The 18,648-nt window shown below is 41.2% G+C and overlaps 8 protein-coding genes across 8 annotated transcripts; 3 read left to right on the forward strand and 5 right to left on the reverse strand.

Annotated features, from left to right (window-relative positions):
* Nucleotides 1–128: 128 nt before the first annotated feature.
* Nucleotides 129–1,190, forward strand: LOC18018069 (methylesterase 18). Its single transcript, XM_006401043.2, has 2 exons — nt 129–743; nt 829–1,190. The coding sequence occupies exons 1-2, from the start codon at nt 234–236 to the stop codon at nt 1,108–1,110; spliced, it is 792 nt and encodes a 263-aa protein (XP_006401106.1). The 5' UTR covers nt 129–233; the 3' UTR covers nt 1,111–1,190.
* On the reverse strand, nt 1,167–4,262 carry LOC18016831 (probable inactive receptor kinase At5g58300). The gene is made up of 3 exons (XM_006401042.2): nt 4,106–4,262; nt 2,080–3,409; nt 1,167–1,990 (listed from the first exon to the last, which is right to left on the reverse strand). The coding sequence occupies exons 2-3, from the start codon at nt 3,392–3,394 to the stop codon at nt 1,353–1,355; spliced, it is 1,953 nt and encodes a 650-aa protein (XP_006401105.1). The 5' UTR covers nt 3,395–3,409; nt 4,106–4,262; the 3' UTR covers nt 1,167–1,352.
* Nucleotides 4,263–4,958: 696 nt separating this feature from the next.
* On the reverse strand, nt 4,959–7,270 carry LOC18016830 (26S proteasome regulatory subunit 6B homolog). Its single transcript, XM_006401044.2, has 6 exons — nt 6,757–7,270; nt 6,427–6,657; nt 6,180–6,338; nt 5,883–6,035; nt 5,639–5,722; nt 4,959–5,281 (listed from the first exon to the last, which is right to left on the reverse strand). Exons 1-6 carry the CDS (start codon nt 7,207–7,209, stop codon nt 5,147–5,149), a joined length of 1,215 nt encoding a protein of 404 aa, XP_006401107.1. The 5' UTR covers nt 7,210–7,270; the 3' UTR covers nt 4,959–5,146.
* A 255-nt stretch (nt 7,271–7,525) lies between these two features.
* On the reverse strand, nt 7,526–12,549 carry LOC18016832 (ABC transporter B family member 25, mitochondrial). The gene is made up of 18 exons (XM_006401045.2): nt 11,872–12,549; nt 11,721–11,782; nt 11,580–11,623; nt 11,386–11,488; nt 11,132–11,239; nt 10,731–10,814; nt 10,602–10,662; nt 10,198–10,343; nt 9,977–10,093; nt 9,749–9,834; nt 9,409–9,497; nt 9,262–9,317; nt 9,041–9,121; nt 8,753–8,818; nt 8,583–8,675; nt 8,175–8,239; nt 7,925–8,060; nt 7,526–7,847 (listed from the first exon to the last, which is right to left on the reverse strand). The coding sequence occupies exons 1-18, from the start codon at nt 12,506–12,508 to the stop codon at nt 7,704–7,706; spliced, it is 2,178 nt and encodes a 725-aa protein (XP_006401108.1). The 5' UTR covers nt 12,509–12,549; the 3' UTR covers nt 7,526–7,703.
* Nucleotides 12,550–12,698: 149 nt separating this feature from the next.
* Nucleotides 12,699–13,779, forward strand: LOC18016833 (NAD(P)H-quinone oxidoreductase subunit N, chloroplastic). The gene is made up of 4 exons (XM_006401049.2): nt 12,699–13,135; nt 13,218–13,334; nt 13,414–13,499; nt 13,581–13,779. Exons 1-4 carry the CDS (start codon nt 12,773–12,775, stop codon nt 13,636–13,638), a joined length of 624 nt encoding a protein of 207 aa, XP_006401112.1. The 5' UTR covers nt 12,699–12,772; the 3' UTR covers nt 13,639–13,779.
* Nucleotides 13,780–13,871: 92 nt separating this feature from the next.
* LOC18016835 lies at nt 13,872–14,991 on the reverse strand. Its single transcript, XM_006401046.2, has 3 exons — nt 14,690–14,991; nt 14,371–14,603; nt 13,872–14,269 (listed from the first exon to the last, which is right to left on the reverse strand). The coding sequence occupies exons 1-3, from the start codon at nt 14,894–14,896 to the stop codon at nt 14,077–14,079; spliced, it is 633 nt and encodes a 210-aa protein (XP_006401109.1). The 5' UTR covers nt 14,897–14,991; the 3' UTR covers nt 13,872–14,076.
* Nucleotides 14,992–15,081: 90 nt separating this feature from the next.
* Nucleotides 15,082–16,278, forward strand: LOC18016834 (bifunctional bis(5'-adenosyl)-triphosphatase/adenylylsulfatase FHIT). Its single transcript, XM_024156317.1, has 5 exons — nt 15,082–15,202; nt 15,277–15,390; nt 15,572–15,718; nt 15,820–15,918; nt 15,995–16,278. Exons 1-5 carry the CDS (start codon nt 15,083–15,085, stop codon nt 16,112–16,114), a joined length of 600 nt encoding a protein of 199 aa, XP_024012085.1. The 5' UTR covers nt 15,082; the 3' UTR covers nt 16,115–16,278.
* An 80-nt stretch (nt 16,279–16,358) lies between these two features.
* Nucleotides 16,359–18,486, reverse strand: LOC18016836 (histone-binding protein MSI1). Its single transcript, XM_006401051.2, has 6 exons — nt 18,043–18,486; nt 17,622–17,948; nt 17,300–17,452; nt 16,994–17,118; nt 16,797–16,892; nt 16,359–16,703 (listed from the first exon to the last, which is right to left on the reverse strand). The coding sequence occupies exons 1-6, from the start codon at nt 18,385–18,387 to the stop codon at nt 16,475–16,477; spliced, it is 1,275 nt and encodes a 424-aa protein (XP_006401114.1). The 5' UTR covers nt 18,388–18,486; the 3' UTR covers nt 16,359–16,474.
* Between the last annotated feature and the right edge of the window lie 162 nt (nt 18,487–18,648).

Genomic DNA, 18,648 nt, shown 5'->3' on the forward strand with positions numbered 1-18,648 from the left:
ACGCCTACACATCAAGGAAAAATTCAAGATGAGACATAGTAATTAAGGATAATCTTTTACATGGTATGGTGGAGAAGGATGTATTTGACAAAGCTTCATTTGACAATCGTTCTTCTGAGAGATAAAGACAAATAGACATGATGATAAACACATCACAGCCATATACAGAAATAACACGTATAGCTACAAAAGATAATTGTAGAAAATGATGTATAAGAGAAGAAGATTTGGAGATGAGTGAGCATCATTTTGTGTTTGTGCACGGTGCAGGGCATGGAGGATGGTGTTGGTACAAGCTGGCCAATTCACTGAGGGAGAATGGACATAAGGCAACCTGCATCGACCTCAAGGGCGCTGGGATTGACCAAACTGATCCAAACACTGTCTCCTCTCTTGATGACTACGACCAGCCTCTCTATGACTTCCTCTCTCAACTTCCCTTCGACCAAAAGGTCATTCTTGTGAGCCACAGCATTGGAGGAGGGAGCGTGACGGCTGCCATGTGCCGCTTTCCTTCCAAGGTTTCCATGGCTGTTTACGTTGCAGCAGCCATGGTCAAACCTGGTGCTTTGGTTCCCCCAAGTCTCAGAGAAGTAATGAAGATATGTTCGGTGGTGATAGAGGATGTAGCTGAGAAGATATGGGACTTCACTTTTGGAAACGGTCCCCAAAATCCCCCAACAAGCATGATGATGAAACCTGAGTATGTTCGGGACAAGTTTTACAACGAGAGCCCCATGGAGGTTTATCCTTTATTACCAAACTCTTTATTATGATATCTGCCTCAAAGACCTTTTAGACAACCTTCATTCATTCATGTATGATCAGGATTATACACTGGCCACCATGCTTCTGCGTCCGGCCCCTGTCATGGCATTCCTAGGCATAATGGATATTTCAGAAGCAGCAGAGATTGACAACATCCCAAGGGTGTACATGAAGACAGGCAAGGACCATATGTTCCAACCAAAACTTCAAGACATAATGGTGGCCCTGTGGCCTCCTGCTCAACACTTCCTTCTTCCAGACAGTGATCACTCTGCGTTTTTCTCCCAGCCTCAAGATCTCCACAAATTCCTCCTTCAAGCAGCCTCCTCTCTCTCTCCCTGATTCCTCTTTATTTATCTTCTCGGAACTCCTTTAAATCCATCTTTTGGATATTATACTTGCATAAAATTGGATCATATTCATATATATCGAGAGACACATAGAAAAGAGTGTACAATAATTGCTATGTAAATGTTACACACGCCTCCAACTGCGTCTTGCTAGTCAGGCAAGTGATCACCAAACAATCAACACAAAAGACTTACAAACTCAAAAGCATAGATATAAAAAAAGGGAAAGATAAATCAAGGGGTGGTTTGAACGTTGAAGTCCTTGGGTTTGCTATTGTCATCCGAAGATGGCCGTGTCTCAGAGTCCGAAGCTCGTATCTCTTCAATCATCCTAACCACCTCATCCATGGTTGGTCGTACCTCGGGCATTTGAGCCACACACGCCATAGCAACCTGCAGCATCTGTACCATTTCTTCTTCAATGTTCTGGAACCTCATTAGCTCAACATCAAACACCTCACTTGTCCATTCCTCTCTCACCACTGACTGCACCCACCTGGGGAGATCAACCATGTCTTCCCGACTTGGTGACTGCACTGGAGACTTGCCAGTCAACATCTCGAGTATAAGTACACCGAAACTGTAAATATCAGATTTATGTGTGTGTTTCCTTGTTTCTATTACTTCTGGTGCGCGGTAGCCTGCACCCCTCATTGGGGCAACGGGCACAGCCATCAGAGGAGCCAGACCAAAGTCAGAAATGCACACATCACTACTCTCCTGCTTCATAATCACATTTGAGGACTTTATGTTTCCATGGCTGAACTTTGGACCTCCAACTGCGTGGAGGTGAGCTATACCTTTTGCTGCTGCGAGCGTGATTTTCACTCTGGAGTCCCAGTCAAGAGGCATTCTCTCACTTTCACGGTTACCTGTCATGTCATAAAAAAAATCAAGATAATCTTAAGTAACACAACAAGGTAAAGCAATACAGTTAAACAGAGATGGGAAGAAGACTAACCGTGGAGGAGTGATGATAAGTTACCAGCAGGGTAGTAGTCATAAACCAAGAGCTTCTCATCCTTGGAGTAATAATATGCACGGAGAGGAACCACGCTAGGATGTTGTCCTACCTGACCGATGATCTCCATCTGCTGTTCAAACTCCTTCTTCCCAGCTGCCACTTCCTTTAACCTTTTTACCACAACAGTAGTGGATTCTTCTAATACAGCCTTGTATGCTGTCCCATAACTACCCTTTCCTAGTACTTCCGCTGATGCCCTCAATAAATCCTCTAGATCAAAGTTATAGGAGCATCCTTCAAAGAACACCAGCTTATTCTTCTCATGTTCTTGCACCCCACTTCCAAATTCTTGCTTTGCTTTCTCAGTCAAAGTCTTTGCTTTTACAATGCTATCTTCCCTCTTGTCCTTTTTCTTGATACAGCAACATAATATAATCGCAGTGGTTAATAGCAGCAGGGCAGCCCCGCCAGCTGCAATAAGAATGATCGTGCCTACATGTAATTTCCTTTTTGAACTTTCTTTGTGAGGAAACGGCGGCAATGGAGGTGAGATGATGGGTGGGGTAAGAGGAGAAGGACGAGAGGGAGCGGTACATGGTTGCAGAGGAAGTCCACATAACAATGTGTTTCCGGAAAAAGATGAACTGGGAAACCCACCAAGTGCAGAGGGTATTGAACCGTTAAGATCATTGTTGCTCAAGTTTAAACGTCTCAGGCTTGCAGTATCAAGATTAGGTATTGGTCCAGAAAGTTTGTTATTTTGGAGGCTCAACCCTGTCAGTTGCTTCTGATTTTGTAAAGTTTTTGGTATCTTCCCAGTGAAAGAGTTAAAAGAGAGATCTAGGACATTGAGCTGTGAGGACAAGAAGGAAGGAACCTCACCGGAGAAGTTGTTATGTTGGAGAAAAAGGTAACGTAGTGAAGGTAGAGATGGTAAATCAGGAGGAAGGTTACCACTGAGGAGGTTTGATCTCAAACTGAGAATCCTGAGTGATTCTAGTTTACCAAGTGTGTTTGGAGGGATTGGTCCCACGAGCCCAATTCCAGGAAGGCGGAGAGCGAGAACACGAGTACCATCGGAAGTGCAGGTGACACCAACCCATGATTTGCAAATATGGTTAGTGGAATTCCAGTTGAGCCTTCTAAGATGAGGAGCAGAAGCAGCAAAGGCAAGAAGAGCTTGCCTATCCGAGTTCAGGTCCGCAATACTTGTGACAAATAAGAAAGAGACAAGACAAGCAGACAAGAAGCACTTTGAGGATTTCAAAGTAAAAATTGAACCAAACTGGAAATGGAGCTGCATCTTCAGCATGAATTCCTGTCCCTCCTGCTTCAAAAGAAAAGAAGAAGATGATGAGCAGTGACTTTCACCACAGAAGCCAATATTGCAACACCTAGTTCTGGAAAGGAAGCTTGCTTGGCCCAGTCCTTAGACTAGATCACAACATTGAGAGTTGATAACTAGTATATAATTCTGAAAGAAACGAGCATATCAGCAATAAAAACTACAGATGGGAAGAAAAAACAAATAAAGATGCAGAGGTTTGTCTTTAAGAAAAAGTATGCCATTGTCTATCTTTATCTTTATCATTGGGAGATTAAACTATCCAAGAGGCTAAGATAAGAGATGGAAGCATCTAGCGAAAAAAAAAAGCAAAAGGAATAAAGCTAAAGAACCAAACTTTAACCCAAAACATTGATGTGCATAGAAAAGCAACTCCTTTTTTCTCAAAGATATAGAGAAAGAAGCAGAGGTCAGTCCATCATATGGACAATGTAACTAAGTAAACAAAGTTGAGTTTGAGTGTCTAATTTTACCGGAGTTGTTGAACAAACAACATGTATCCAACAAATTGGAAAAACAAAAGCAAGGAACTAATACACCACGTCACTAGACTGTAAAGTCTCAAAACTTTCCTACCCACCCAGCCGGAAACAATGGCGATTTTAAGTATAATTCCACAAGTAGACAATTGCAAAATTTACAAAAATCCAAAAACAGTAAGAAGAGAGAAAGAGAAACCTGAGAGTAGAGGGGCAAGCTAACGAAGTAAGAAAGTTGTGGGCATTAAAGAACTCAAGTAACCTGAAGGAAAGAAAGACAATGATGCCTGTTTTGAAATGGTGAAAGAGAAGAAGAAAGAAAAGGCAATGTGTGTAGGGACTAGTGAGAGAGACAGAGAGAAGAAGAAGAAGAAGGAAAAGTGAGGTGAAGTTAAACAAAAGAGGCGTATTAGTTAAGGGTAAGACAATCTTCAAAAGGAGTCGTTAGATTAAATCATATTAATGTGTTAAGACCGCAACAAACGCTAGAGTAGAGAGAGACCTGAGATTGACCAAGCTTAAGATTCTAAAGAGATGGCAAAATGACAAATACACTCAGCCAAATGCAAATTTTGTCCGAAAAAGAAGTCTAATTTATTACGTTTTTTTTTTTTGGGGTAAAGTAATCATTTGGATATGGTAAATAATAGTCCTGACCTGTCCAACCACTCCTGTTACTATTCTATCTCGATTTGCATCATTCTTGATCGCGGATACTATGTAAAAGTGAAACTAGTCATGTCATCATCTACCAAATCCCAAAATAAGATCCAATCCCAACACAAGATCATTGTGATGTGCGATGTTGTCTAAGAAAATAAGCCCAGCTCGCTCTTCTATATGAACCATTTCTTTATCATTACTATTTCTGTCTTTTTAATCAGAAACAAGACATCATTATTACCTGCTGCTTCCTCTTGTACTATGCTTTTGCCAACTCTCAGACATCATCCTCTGTATTTCTTATAAATGGAACTGTAAAAAGCTGAGAGACTAAACACAAACCCATGTGTACTTGAAGTCTACGAATTATAACTATTTAGAAGGATTAGAGATGCAACTTACTTCATATTAAACTTAACTGTAAAAGCTGAGAGACTAAACACAAAACCATGTGAACTTGAGCTCCATAAATTAAAGATGCAACTTAGTTCATACATTAGACTGTAAATCCATATCCATTAAAAAACATCGGAAATTTAACAACGCCCATAATCTGATTCCCATCTCTCCTTGCTCCTCACTTGTAAAACTCAAAGTCCGTGTCTGGCTTCTTCACATTAGCGCGGTAACCCTTCTCGAAATCCTTAGGCAGTATCACGTATCTGTTCTTACGCACCGCATGCATTCCAGCTTCTTGGCAGATTGCTGTTATCTGCGTTGTTCACATAATATTGGAATAGTGAGTTATTTCATATCTATTATCTTTGCTGAACAATACTGGCTATTAAGGACTTTCACGCAATCCTTGTAGGGTCAGTTTTCATGTACATAAAGGCCAGATTAAGTAAAACAAACCATCTTCTAGACAAGGTTGGAATCTTAGTAATTCAGTTACGGAAAATTATGTCCAAAGATTATGCGACTTGGCTAGCATCCATACATAATGCTTGAAACAGCCATCTATGATTAGGAGTATGCTCAAGTGCACATTCGGCAAGAATATCATAGGTATATTAATGCAAAAGCAAACTCTAGTGGGAACATAGAATAGTAAGCAAGATAAACTAACCTCAGCAGCGCTAATTTTATCAGGCCGTGAAACATAATCTTCCAAGTCAACCTCATCGCTGAGGTTCATTTTGGAGGTGCATACCTACACAAGGAAATACCAGTCAATGAGAAGGAAACTGTGAAAAACCTATATGATTGTATTTGAAGAGAGAGCAGTAAACAAACTCTTTTAAGAAAAAAATCAGTTTCATATAATATGCACTAGTTATTCAACAATCAAGTGCTTCTAGTAGTTAACTTGCCTGGAAAACAAGCCTCTTCTGACGTCTATCAGGAAGGGGGAATTCAATCTTACGATCAAGTCTCCCAGGACGTAAGAGAGCAGGATCAAGAGTGTCTGCTCTGTTGGTTGCCATTATAACCTTCACATTCACGGTCTGGTCAAATCCATCCATCTACATCGAATTCAACATCACAAGTTAGAATACAACTCAATCTGAAAGCCAGGTATCAGCAAGAATAACCATTTATAGACCACAAGACATAATTACACCCTAAAAGATTTCAGAATATCAAGGTACACTAATTTGTTTCCTCACCTGATTAAGTAGTTCCATGAGAATCCTCTGAACTTCCCTATCAGCTCCTGTCTGAGCATCAAACCTAGCAGTAGCGATGGCATCTACCTCATCAATGAAGATGATAGCTGGAGCATTTTCCTTGGCAAGACGGAAGACATCACGAACCATACGAGGTCCCTGCAATTGAAGGGAAAGTTAAGATACCAAATAGAAAAAGCCCAATAGAAACTCAAATATATAAGAAAGCTATGGTTTTTATTAATACCTCGCCGAGGTACTTTTGCACAAACTCGGAGCCAACAACCCTAATGAAGGCAGCGGTTGTGTGGTTGGCAACAGCCTTAGCCAACATAGTCTTTCCGGTACCAGGAGGTCCATAGAGCAACACACCACGTGGAGGGTCAATACCAATCTGTTTGTAAAGCTCGTGGTGGGTAAGTGGCAATTCAACAGCCTCGCGAATTTCCTGTTTCTGAATATCGCATCCTCCAATATCCTACACAAAAGAATGAATCACCCACATAAGAAAAAACGATACTTTCAAAACTCAAACACTAACTTAAAAGATTAAGACCAAGAAAAGATGAGACTTTACATTGTAGGTCACGTCAGGCTTCTCAGATTGGCTGAGAAGGGAGATGCTAGAATCGGCCTCAGGGGGCAAGACATCAACAAGGGCGTTTGAGTGACGGTGAAGGGCGACGGAAGCTGAAGGCTTGAGGAGTTCTCTGTTGATGGTGCTGAGAATCCGGACATAGTAATTGGAGCCAGTCGTGGATCCGACGATGCCGTTGTTCTGATCTACCATCTCCATGAACTGACCTATCACTAGAGGCACGGATTGAATTCGCTTGACCTCCTCTTGAGCCCGTAAGAGCTCCCGTTTGAGATTCTTTTGCTCGTCTTTCACATATTCTTCTTGGATATCGGTGAACTCTAGTTGCCGCTCAAGCGATTTCAGGCGGCCGTAGAGATCTTCCTCGTCCGCCGTAGACATATCCATCAGGGCCGGAGATGCTTTAGGGTCAAGAACCATCGCCGCTGCCATTTTTATGTGAGAGATCTCTGAGAGTTTTTGGAGTAGAGAGAAAGAAAAGTGCGATTGCGAATAAAATTATAGAAGTCGATTGAAAACCGAACTATTTAGGGGTGTCCTCTTAAAAAGGCCGAAAATTTTGAGATGGGCCTTTTTATTTGTATTTTGATTTCCTTTTTTTGTAGTCGGCCTTTGATTTCCTTTTTTTTAGTCTGCCTTTGATTTCCTTTTTTTTTTTTTTCTGTTACATTTACTTTTTTTTTTTTAAGTCTTTCATTGCTTACTTCCCAGTTCCCATATCTATTTGATCATATTTCCTTCCATTCTCACCAACATCTTTTAACTCCACACAAAATTGTGTTGTGTGTATATCAATTCACCATTATTATCCCCTTCTGTTTTGTGTCCTTTGGGAGAACCTATTAACTACATATTCCATACAGTAAAAAAAGTACAGAATCAATGAGATGTATAACAATTTTACACTCTTGCTTGCCTCTGGGATATTAGCCATCCAATTTGATAGCTGCATCAATCATATCCACAGTGCTGTTTTGTTGTGTCCATAGCTGGGCGTATCTGCCTGCCTTCCCCAACAGAACCTCGTGGGGGCCCTGTTCCACCACCTTTCCGTTTTCTAGTACTACTATCTGCACACACACACCCACACATAAGTTTCACTTTTGTTTCTCTAGCTTAAGTTAAACAAACACTATTTACTACAAACCTCATCGCATTGCATCGCAGTGGTCAGCCTGTGGGCTATGAAGATGGATGTCCTGTTACTTGCCAATGCCCTGAGTGCGTTAAGTATCTCTGCCTCTGTTGTGCTGTCCAGCGCACTCGTTGCCTCATCACACAACCTGTGCCATTTTACACCAACCATCTCGAATCTCATCTCAAGTTATTATGTAAGTGAGGATTCTCAACACCTACTTAATCACATACGCAAGCTGCATCTGTGCAAAATTACTTACAGAATCGCAGGGGATTTCAGAAATGCCCGAGCAAGTGCCACCCTTTGTTTCTCTCCACCACTCAACTGCACACAACATAACAACTCCATGGTTATCACGACCAAAAAACCCCATCAATAAATCTGAACGGTCACTCGTCATTGCTACTCTCTCAGCTAATCTTTCTCTCTCAGGCTTGTTACAGTTCTCTGAAAATAGTTTCTCGAATCATTTTCTTTTCGATCTCCAATTTTTAACAGGTGAACTTTGACTTGGAAGCCTGATTGACTTAGCTTGTTTTTTACTTTGATATTGCCCATGACTAAGGGTGGGCTAACTCAATCATGCAAAATGCGACTTGCCACTGGACTAACAAGGCAGATACTGATCTGTTTAAAAACATTCCAAATATAACATCAAAATACTGACCTTGAGCCCCCTTTCCCCAACAATCGTTGAATATTTATCAGGGAAATTACTGATCGTGTCATGAATTGCAGCATGCCGAGCAGCATCATACACCTGGATTGAAATATGCGTATGAAAAGGATTATTGAAATTAAACTTGATGCCTGCATCGAGTATAAGGTGGCTGGTACCTCTTCTTCTGTAGCTGAAAGACGTCCATAATGTATGTTGTGAAATATTGTATCATTGAAGAGCACCTGCAGTGCAATAGATGTTACCCTTGAGAACAACAAAACTTGGACTGTTCTACATAATAGAAAACTAACAATGACGAATAAAAATATATCCAGTGTTCTGTATGAACAGAAAGGTTAGAATGCGAAGGAAGGCGAGAAAGCAAAAAATGCAGGTTTTGTACAAACAAATGCTTACGATGAGAAGTAGAGAAAAACAGAGAAAATTCAGTAATGCCAACTTACAGTATCTTGTGGGACAACTCCTATGGCGCTTCGGAGGCTATCTAGTCTCACTTCCTTGATATCTTGCCCGTCAATCCTTACCTGTTGACCAACATGAAAAAGATGTTATCTAGACACCAGACTTTTTTTTCAGTGAACTCTGCAGCAGGGTTTACTTTTGTTGCAAAAATGCTTCCAAACGAGGCCAAATAGTTCACAGACAAATGAAAAAAAATGCTTACATTTCCGGAATCTGTGTCGAAGAATCTAAATAGCATTCTAAGAATTGTTGACTTGCCTGCCATATAACAAAGCATAAGATTTGCAAAGGTATAACAGAGTAATAAATGTTAATTTAGATGCTGAAACAGACGCGCTTTAGGAATTACCGCTCCCGCTAGTACCAACGATTGCCACACTTTTTCCTGCCGGTACGGTAAAGGAAATTCCGTCTAAAATTTTTCTATCTGGAAGGTAACTGTAATTGGAGAAAAAAAGAATGATTATGTGACAATAGACATAGGTAATTCAACCCCCTTCGTCTTCAGCCACACATGAAGCTGATATCAAAATCATGCAATGTATCCTAATATCTGCCACTTTGATAAACTCTACAAGTTTATTTGTAAAAGTCGTCCTCTATTGGTAGGTGTTTTTGGTAATGTGTGTTCGATTGTTCGGTAAATACTAACTAGCAGTGTTCCAACTTCCAATAAAATCAACACCTACCTGAAGTGTACATTTTCAAACTGAATGTTTCCACCTTTCAGAACAAGAGGCTTTGCGTCATTTATATTTCTGATGTCAGATTTCTCCTGAAGCAGTAAGAGAATACCAAATTATCAGATTAACATTCCAGGAATCACTTCTTGACTGAAGCATTAGCATAAAAAAAGTGTTCAAGAAATTTAAACAAACTTCAGAGTTTAAAGCAACACTTATAACATCCTCATATACCTCTAGCAACTGGAACATTGATTTCATGTCCACAAGGCTCTGAATGGTTTCACGGTAAACACTACCCAAAAAGTTTAGAGGAAGAGACAACTGAAAGAGAAGTCCGTTCACCATAACCTGCAACGCCCAAACATTCAAAAGCCTAAAAAAAATATTTGCATCGAAATGCAGAGAAACATTAAATACCAATGGAGATGAAAAAAATCAAAGGAGGCACTGACCAAGTCACCGACTGTCATCTGGCCATTCAAGATACCCTGAGAGCACAACACCATTGCTGTTGATAGAGCTGTACTAAATATGATACTTTGTCCAAAGTTTAGAAAAGCAAGACTTCTTTGAGTTTGCAGGGCAGCATCTTCATATCCTGTTTTAAGCAGCAGAATTATCTCAAGATAAATCAAGGTAAATGGACTGAGCAAAGATATCTTATGATAAGCACAATCTGTTTTCTGCCAAGTTTTAAAAAAACATCTCAATAAAGATGCAAAACAGTCAACAGCGCGTTTCCTTATCTTTATTGGTTTCTTGTAGCTAGTATTCGTGCTAAAAGTAAAACTGGAGCATTTGGTGGAAATTTAGATAAATCTGTTTTCCATGCTAAACAGCTAGTACAGTTACTTACTTTTCAGAAACTGGTCATACTTTTCAGCCTCATAACCTTCATTGTTAAAATACTTAACAGTCTGAAACAAAACAGAAATTCTGTCAAAACAGCAATTCAAGAACTAAAAAACAAAAAGAAGAATTTTACCTCATAATTTATCAGAGAATCAATGGCCCTTGTGCTAGCATCATTATCAGCTTTGTTCATAGCCTTTCTAAACTTGGTTCGCCACTGGATAAAATAAATAAAACGTGAGCACAGCATGTGACACCAAAATTATTTGTAACAAGATAATGAAAGATGAAGAGATGTATAAAGACAATCATCCTTCTATAAGGAATTCACACCTATCATAACTAGAATGATTCAAGCCCATGCAAAGATTTGATACAATTACGGTCAAAGAAGATTAGTAATGAGTTCAAGACCACTGTACGGTGGTGTCTTAAGCAGATTATCACATTCAGTGCTAGCTTTTATCACGATAAAAACGCAAGTATTGCATCATAGATGGCTGTGAAAAGAGTTTACCAAAGAATGCACAGTACCTGTGTCACAGCTAATGTAAAGGCGATATATGCTCCAACAGAGAGAGTGGTAATCCAGGCAAACGGAGCTCCGAACTTGTATGCTAGTATACCTGATACCATAGATATCTGGAAGATACATATTAATTACGTCGACTGTTTTTAGAGACAAAGGAGTAATTCAAACTGGAAAGAATCGGTAGCAGATATCTATTAGTCAAAATGAGAAAAATCCATGATCATGATAAACAACAAAGCTGTCAGAAAAGCTTTACCTCCAAAATGGTAGGAACCACATTGAAAACCATAGCTGAGAGGATGAAATTTATTGCACGGCTACCACGATCAATAATTCTGTTCAAACCACCTGTTTCTCGACTGGAAATGAGCAACAAAATAAGAAAGTTATGATGAGATGAAATGGAACGAGCGAGATTACTCAACAGAGTAGGAGAGGAGAGACAGATACCTTAGGTGGTAACGAAGGTCAAGATCATGTAAATGTGAGAACACCTGCAAAGGCATTATGTGAATACGATTGATACATCAGACAGAGTATACACCTTAAATCTGCATCGTCAAGATTATTTAGAATAAAAGCAGCATTTACCTTTCTAGAAACAGATCGTATTGTGCGGAGAGCTACCTTCGAGAACACAGCAGTACGAAGTTCTGCGATGATGAAAGTAGCAAGGCCAAGAGTGAAAAATGCATTCTTTTTCGCTTCTGTTTTCAGAAAAAAATGAGCTACTCAGAGTTACCATTAAAAGCAGAAGAGCCGGTCCGAGCAATGCCATATCCAATAAGAACTGCAGAAGGAGTAGCAAACGCAGCAACAAGAGAAGGGTTTGTAGCCATGAAGGTGGACATAGAGGCGCCGGTACCAGTGGCTGAGGCCAGCCAATCAACAGCCAGTTTGAAGAGAAAAGGGACCTGGACATTCAAGACCTTAGCCCCCACGAGAAATCCCAAGGCAGTGATGACCCTGAAGCGGAATTCTGGGTTGTCTCTCATCCACAAGTATCCGGCAAGCGTGCGGAGGATCTTCATGTCAGCCATAGCCGAATCTGAGTCCGACGAGACCGTCTTGATTTGCTTAGACTTAGTGGCTTCTTGATTGGAATTTGGACTGGAAGTCGAGAACTGGGCACTTCCGTTAACCATGGCACTCCGTTGAACAGAACGAATTGGGGAAGGGTATGGATCGGAGAGAAAGGCATTGATAGCGGGAGATGTCCGAATTGAGTTACGTGTGATGAAACTGGAAAAGCCATGATGATGAAGAAGATAATCAGAGCGAAGACGGTAGGAAAAAGATGGGATTTTGCTTTGAGGGTGCAGATAAGCGCGACGGAGTATGTGGCCAGGAGCCGTAAGGAGCCGAGATCCCCTCGACATCCCTTCTTCTCTGAAAGTATTTCAGACAGTTTACGCCGGCGAGTCCTTTCGTGTTTCTCTCACTCCCGAGCTAGCTAACATGTCGTGACGGTCGACGGTTTTTGATGGGCCTAAAAACAAAGCCCAATAATTTGGAAGCCCAGTCGTGTCTATCCCCTTTGTCGTGTGGAGTCATCATTTCTCCACCATTCTTTCATCATCATCGTCGTCGCCAAGCAATGGTTATTACGCGCTTTACTCAAACATATCATTTTTAGTAAGGAGATGGGAAGCCGTGCAGTATGCATACAACATGTGTCACCGCCGTGTTTTGAAGCCTCGCAAGTGAAGAGCAAAACATTTAGACCCTTTTCTGTGAATACTAGGAAGGAGAGAAGAAGCAAAGGCGTGAGATGCAGAAGCATAAGTGACTTCATCGGAGGAGACCTGGTGAAGCTGGACATTGGTCGTTGGCTTGAGGATGTGGAAGGGCACAAGGCAATCGCCATCTACACTCCTCACGAGGGTGGCTACGAAGGTCGGTATCTAAACCGTCTCAAAAGCCAAGGCTACTACTTTCTTGACATCTCTGCTCGAGGGCTTGGTGACCCTGAGACCACCCTCCTCAACCCCTATCCTGTTTGCCCTGTATGTCTGTCTTCTTCCATCTCCTCCGTTAATCTTGTTTCAATAATTTAGTATTTGAAACCTGACTCTTTTCTTCTTCTAGGCTCACCTTGGGAAACAGCCCATAGCAAGGTGGTATTATCCACCAGAAGTTGACTACAGGCTCTCTGCTCTTCCCCCTAATGCCAAGGGTCTTGTTGTATGGGTCCTCGAAGCAAAGGTTTGAGTTTCTCTCACTTGATTTGAATCCCTCATACTGCATCTAATCTTTAATTGATATATTCTTATAAACCAATCAGGTCCTCTCCAAGTCTGAACTTCAATTTCTCGCTTTGCTTCCTTCTCTTCGTCCTAATGTCAGGGTTATTGCTGAATGCGGAAACTGGTGAGAACATCATTTCTTTCCATATAATCAAAATCATCTATGTTTGCACTTTGCTTGACCACCACCCAAATTCCCCTGCAGGAGAAAGTTCATGTGGAAGCCCCTTGCGGAAATTGCAAATCTAGCTGCACAAGAGTAACTTCATGAACTTAACCACCAGTGGAGCTTACCGTGTATAGGTTTTCATGAATACATCTCCTGCAAGTGTAGCAACATTCACCACATTGTAAAATTTGAAATTTGTGCTTGTCACTTGGTAATATAGTCCCTTTTATCCCCATGGAGTAAGTAAAGTATAATTTCCACTATGATTTGTCACAAATACAAAATGATGAAAGAGTTGAAATTAGAAAAAACTTGCCCTGATCCAGAGGTAGAACACAGAACCCTTGATTGATCAGAAATATGTGCAACTTACAAAGTAGAAATAGGCCTTGATCAATTTTGCTCACTAGACTCAACGAGTTGCAACATATTTGGAGTACACAGAAATATAAGAAGCTCAGTAATACAAGCTAGAAAGCACTAAGACAAAGCTGGATTTGGAGAATACAAAAATAGACAAAAAGGCAATGTTCTATACTACAGATTCTTGGATTTCTTTAGGCAAGAAAGTTTCCCACCATCCAGATTCATACTTGGGGTATGGCGCCACCCACTTTTCAGGCTGATCGAACTCTAGAGTTGCAGGATTGGAAGCCAAGGCTTCATCAAGAGACTTAGCTTCGAAGGATTCAGCTAAAACACGATCCAATCTTAACTTCATAAACCTGTCAACACAGAGCAAAAAAAACACAAAAATTGTCTGTTGGAAAGAACGAGGAATGTATAGTTTTGTAAAGAGAGAGAATTTGAGGATTAGGGTTCTAACGTGATCCATGGGCCATTGGTGGAAACAAGAGCTACGGCAGGACGACGAAGTCTCTGAGTGATTTTGGGGAACTTATCAAGGAATTTGGGCTCAATGACAAGCCAGAAGTCTTGCTCCTTTTCACGCTCTCCGTAGTATCGAAGACGTTCAAACAATTGCTCCTGGAAGTGTTCCTCTTCGTCAAGCATGAATTTGGCGTTCGCAACCAGGAAGTAGTACTTGGTCCTCTCTCCCTGCAAAATCATCGCATTTTATCCCAACTAAACGTAAGCGATTTGATTGATAGTCGAGAAGGAGAATAGAGAGAGAAAAGAGGAACCTTATTATCCGACTGTTGTTGTACGGAGGTGGTGGCAGAGGTTTTGAAAGACGACGAGAAATGTGATGATGGAAGAGTTAACTGCGGCGATGAGAGATGGAGTTTCGTCGTCTGCTTGGGAAGCGAAGAGGAGACGAGAAAGGGTTTCCGACGGCAAGCGGCGGTGGTAGGCACCGCCACACCCAAAGCTCCGGTGACGCTCCACATTGCTGATTTTTGAGTCTTTTGATCGAGGCGGAATCTGCAAAAATCTTATCTTTTTTGCCGGGGGTGATCCATTATCATCATCTTCTCTCTTTCTCAACTCTTTTTTTTTTAATTGATTTAATAAGATATTGAGCTTGGGTTTTACAAGTTAAAGGCCCAATCAGTCGTTATGGGCCTTTGTAACCCATGAGCAAGAAAGAGGAAAGGTGTAACAGTGACTCAAATGGCGATGCAGGTGTCGCCGAGATGCTGAAGCTGCAAATAAGCGGGAAGGCGATCTTGTCAAGCATTCGCTGTCGGAGAGAGGCACACGATTTATCACTGTCTCTAGTTTATAAAGTTAGAAAGGATTGATTTTTCAGTGTTTTTGATTGATGCAGATGTCGACTTCTTCCTCCTACGTCTTTGGGCCTTACAAGATCGATCCGCGTGAAGTGTTCTACGCAACCCCTTTTTCTTATGCCATGGTTAATCTCCGCCCGCTTCTTCCTGGTATTGCTCCTTCCTCTCCAATCATTCATTCCCATTTCTCTTCTTCTTCTTCTTTCTTCTTAGTCTTACCTTGTTTTTTCCCATTTTTCTTTCTTTTGCAGGTCATATCCTTTTTCTTGTTTTCACTGTTTTGGTTTTGTTTTCGAATTTGAGTTCCTTTGAGTGACTTTGACCACACGAGCACATGTTCTTGTCTGCCCAAGACGCCTTGTGCCGCGCTTTACTGATCTCACAGCTGATGAGACGAGCGATCTGTGGCTTACTGCTCAGAAGGTTGGCTCTCGGATTGAGACATTCCATAAAGCATCTTCTCTCACATTAGCCATCCAAGTAAGTAAACAGCTTCTCAAATCTCCTTTCTTTGTGTCCATCCACTTCATTCTTCCTCGTGTGTGAATCTGAAATCATTGGAATTGGAATGGTTGCTCTAGGATGGCCCTCAGGCGGGACAGAGTGTTCCCCATGTACACATTCACGTGTTGCCTCGTAAAGGTGGTGACTTTGAGAAGAATGATGAAATCTATGATGCGGTGAGTTACTTTCTTTTGATCACATTGCTAGCTTGGAGTTTATAAAATATCTTATGGTGTTGCTACCTTGTTGTAGATTGATGAGAAGGAGAAGGAACTGAAGCAGAAGCTTGATCTAGATAAAGACCGGGTTGATAGGAGCCTTGATGAGATGGCTGACGAGGCTTCCCAATACAGGGCTCTCTTCGATCACTAGTTATCAAATAACAAACCAAAGCTATCCAGAAGCTTTTATGCCTTTAATAAAATCATTGTGACAGCGAACCTCAGGTTGAGGTTGATGTTTGAGACTTCGATTCAAAGTTGTATGACACCAAATCTTGGCATTAACTAATCGTTTCAGTGTTGGTTTGGATAAATTCTGTTATTTTTATTTTTAAAGACAAACCATTATGCCTCAAGTAATTTGTTGAGTAGCAAAATAATATGGAAGCGCGGAATGAAAAAGTAACCTCATCTCATGTCAAGTTTTACACAACTTACACTAATTACTTGAACCAATGAAAAGCACAGATGTATAAAATAGTGTCCAAAAGATAAGAACCTAAATAATAAGCTAGGAACCTTTTGTTGGTTCTTCCCCTGGAGCATCATCTTCGTCATGATAAATGTTCTCAGCCATCTGCCATATTTGGAGTATGTTGTCCTCAGCTACACTGGAGATAACCCAATCTTCACAAGGGTTCCACGAGAAATCTGAAATTTTGCTGGTGTGACCACCATGGATAAACAGCAGCTCAGGTGGACCGTCCTCTGCATCCTCCACTGTCTGTTCCTCATCGATCCTGTAATAAGATAGGCTCAAACACATAAATATTCCTACACCATGACCAAACATAAACATTTCAGAACTAAGCAACGAAGTATACTGCACAAACCTGCTAAGGTCCCAAACCATAAGCCTTCTACCAAGGCAACATGAGGCTAAGATTGTCTCGTTCTTCGGGTTCCAACCAACTTGGAAAACTTCCTCTCTGGAGATAAAAGCAAATAATTTAGGTTAGCGATGTTGAGCTAACTAGAGCTAAATAGTTTTTAGTGACAGAGAATATGTTTCAAAGGGAATTGTTCTCACTTATGGCTATCAAATGTGTGAAGAGCGCTGCTTAGCTTCCGTAGATCGAATAATTTAACAGTCTTATCAGTTGACCCTGTTGCCACAACCCACTCATTAAATGGATTGAAGGCTAAGCAGTTAACCTGAGGCATTTCAAACAACCAAACCATTAGCAAATACAGAGTAGGCAATATGATTCAATGGTTTCTTTTTTGTGTTTAGGGAAAAAGACCAGGTTACTTATGAGATAAGATGAACCATGCAGACTTAGCCTTAAGCTCAAAAGTTTAATCAATTTCTAAAGCCAATTTATTGCAAACGCACCTCCATGGAGTGAGCAACCACAGACTGTACTGGTTTACTGGCAGATGGAGAACGCAAATCCCATATAAGAAGGTATTGGTCATCTCCAACGGATCCAAACAGGTACTCATGCCTCAGATGCCATGCAACATCTTCCACGACGCCTTCATGAGCCTTAACATCAGAAAATTATCATCAGCATGGAAAACACAAAAACTACACTTAATAACATCTGTCCATATTCCTTTCACAGGGTTTGACTGATTGAGTTAAGTGAGCGTGACTGCTTGCCTTCTGGATGATTCAAAGACAATATTCAAGAGGGATAGAAATGAAAGCATACCTTAAAGATCTGCTGGGCGTCAATAACCTTGTTTTTAGGAGAGGCATTAATATCCCACAAGCAGATCTGAGCGTCATCAGAGCCGCTGAGCAAATGACCAGGCTTGAACTTACTCCAAGAGAGACCATAGCCTTCAGAGCTGTGACCCCTCAGCCTTAAATCAGGATTGCAAACACCATCAAGAGGAGGCTTAGAATCGTGCTTGCTGTAATCGAATACATACACCTCCGCATTAACTGTCTTAGTGGCAATCATAAAAGGGTTTTGGGGCATGTAGCGAGCTCTGTTCACCTCGCCTTCGTGATTTATTTGCTGGATAATTTGAACCTGCGCAAAGTACTCAGATTTTATTTTCTCAATTCAACTCGATTGAACCCTAGAATCAACCTGAAATTTGAAAATGAGAGGATAAAAATTGCACCTTTCCGGTGGCGCAGCCGAAGCCGCCAAATTCGGAGCGGTCGTCGTCGTACTGACGTGCTTCGCTCTCGGTGTCTTCAAGGGGAAGCTGAACCTGGGCTAGCATCAGATAATTGGGCTCGTTCTCGGAGGTGTGGGTACCGAGAATCATCTTCTGAACGGAGTAGTCTTTGCCGGCAGGCTCCTCACGGTCAGGGAGCCATTCGACAGTAAGGGAAGGCCACTCGAGGGCGTGAGTAATGACGAGGTCGTAGAGGAAAGGAGTGTTCTTCTTCCAGATCTTGTACTCTTCGTTGATTAGACGCTCCTCGATCTCCCCTCGCATTTCCTCTTCGTCTTTCCCCATTCCGGCGATGCTATGTTATTCCCGCCACAAGCAGAAGAAGGCAAAACCCTAAAACAGAGATCTCTTTTCTGTGTAAATTGTTCGCTACTACACTCTTATGTTTCTGTAATTATGGAAGAAGATGAATTAAAAGGAAGAAGAGAGAGAGAGAAAAGGCCTATTTTACTAAGAAAAGGCCTTATTTTACTAAGAAAAAGGCCCATTGTTGAAAGGCCCATTGTTGAAAGGCCCAGTTAGCAAACCAAACACATACAAAGATCG

This window comes from Eutrema salsugineum, unplaced genomic scaffold (genome assembly GCF_000478725.1).
Source record: "Eutrema salsugineum unplaced genomic scaffold, Eutsalg1_0 scaffold_2, whole genome shotgun sequence".
Lineage (NCBI taxonomy): Eukaryota > Viridiplantae > Streptophyta > Magnoliopsida > Brassicales > Brassicaceae > Eutrema > Eutrema salsugineum.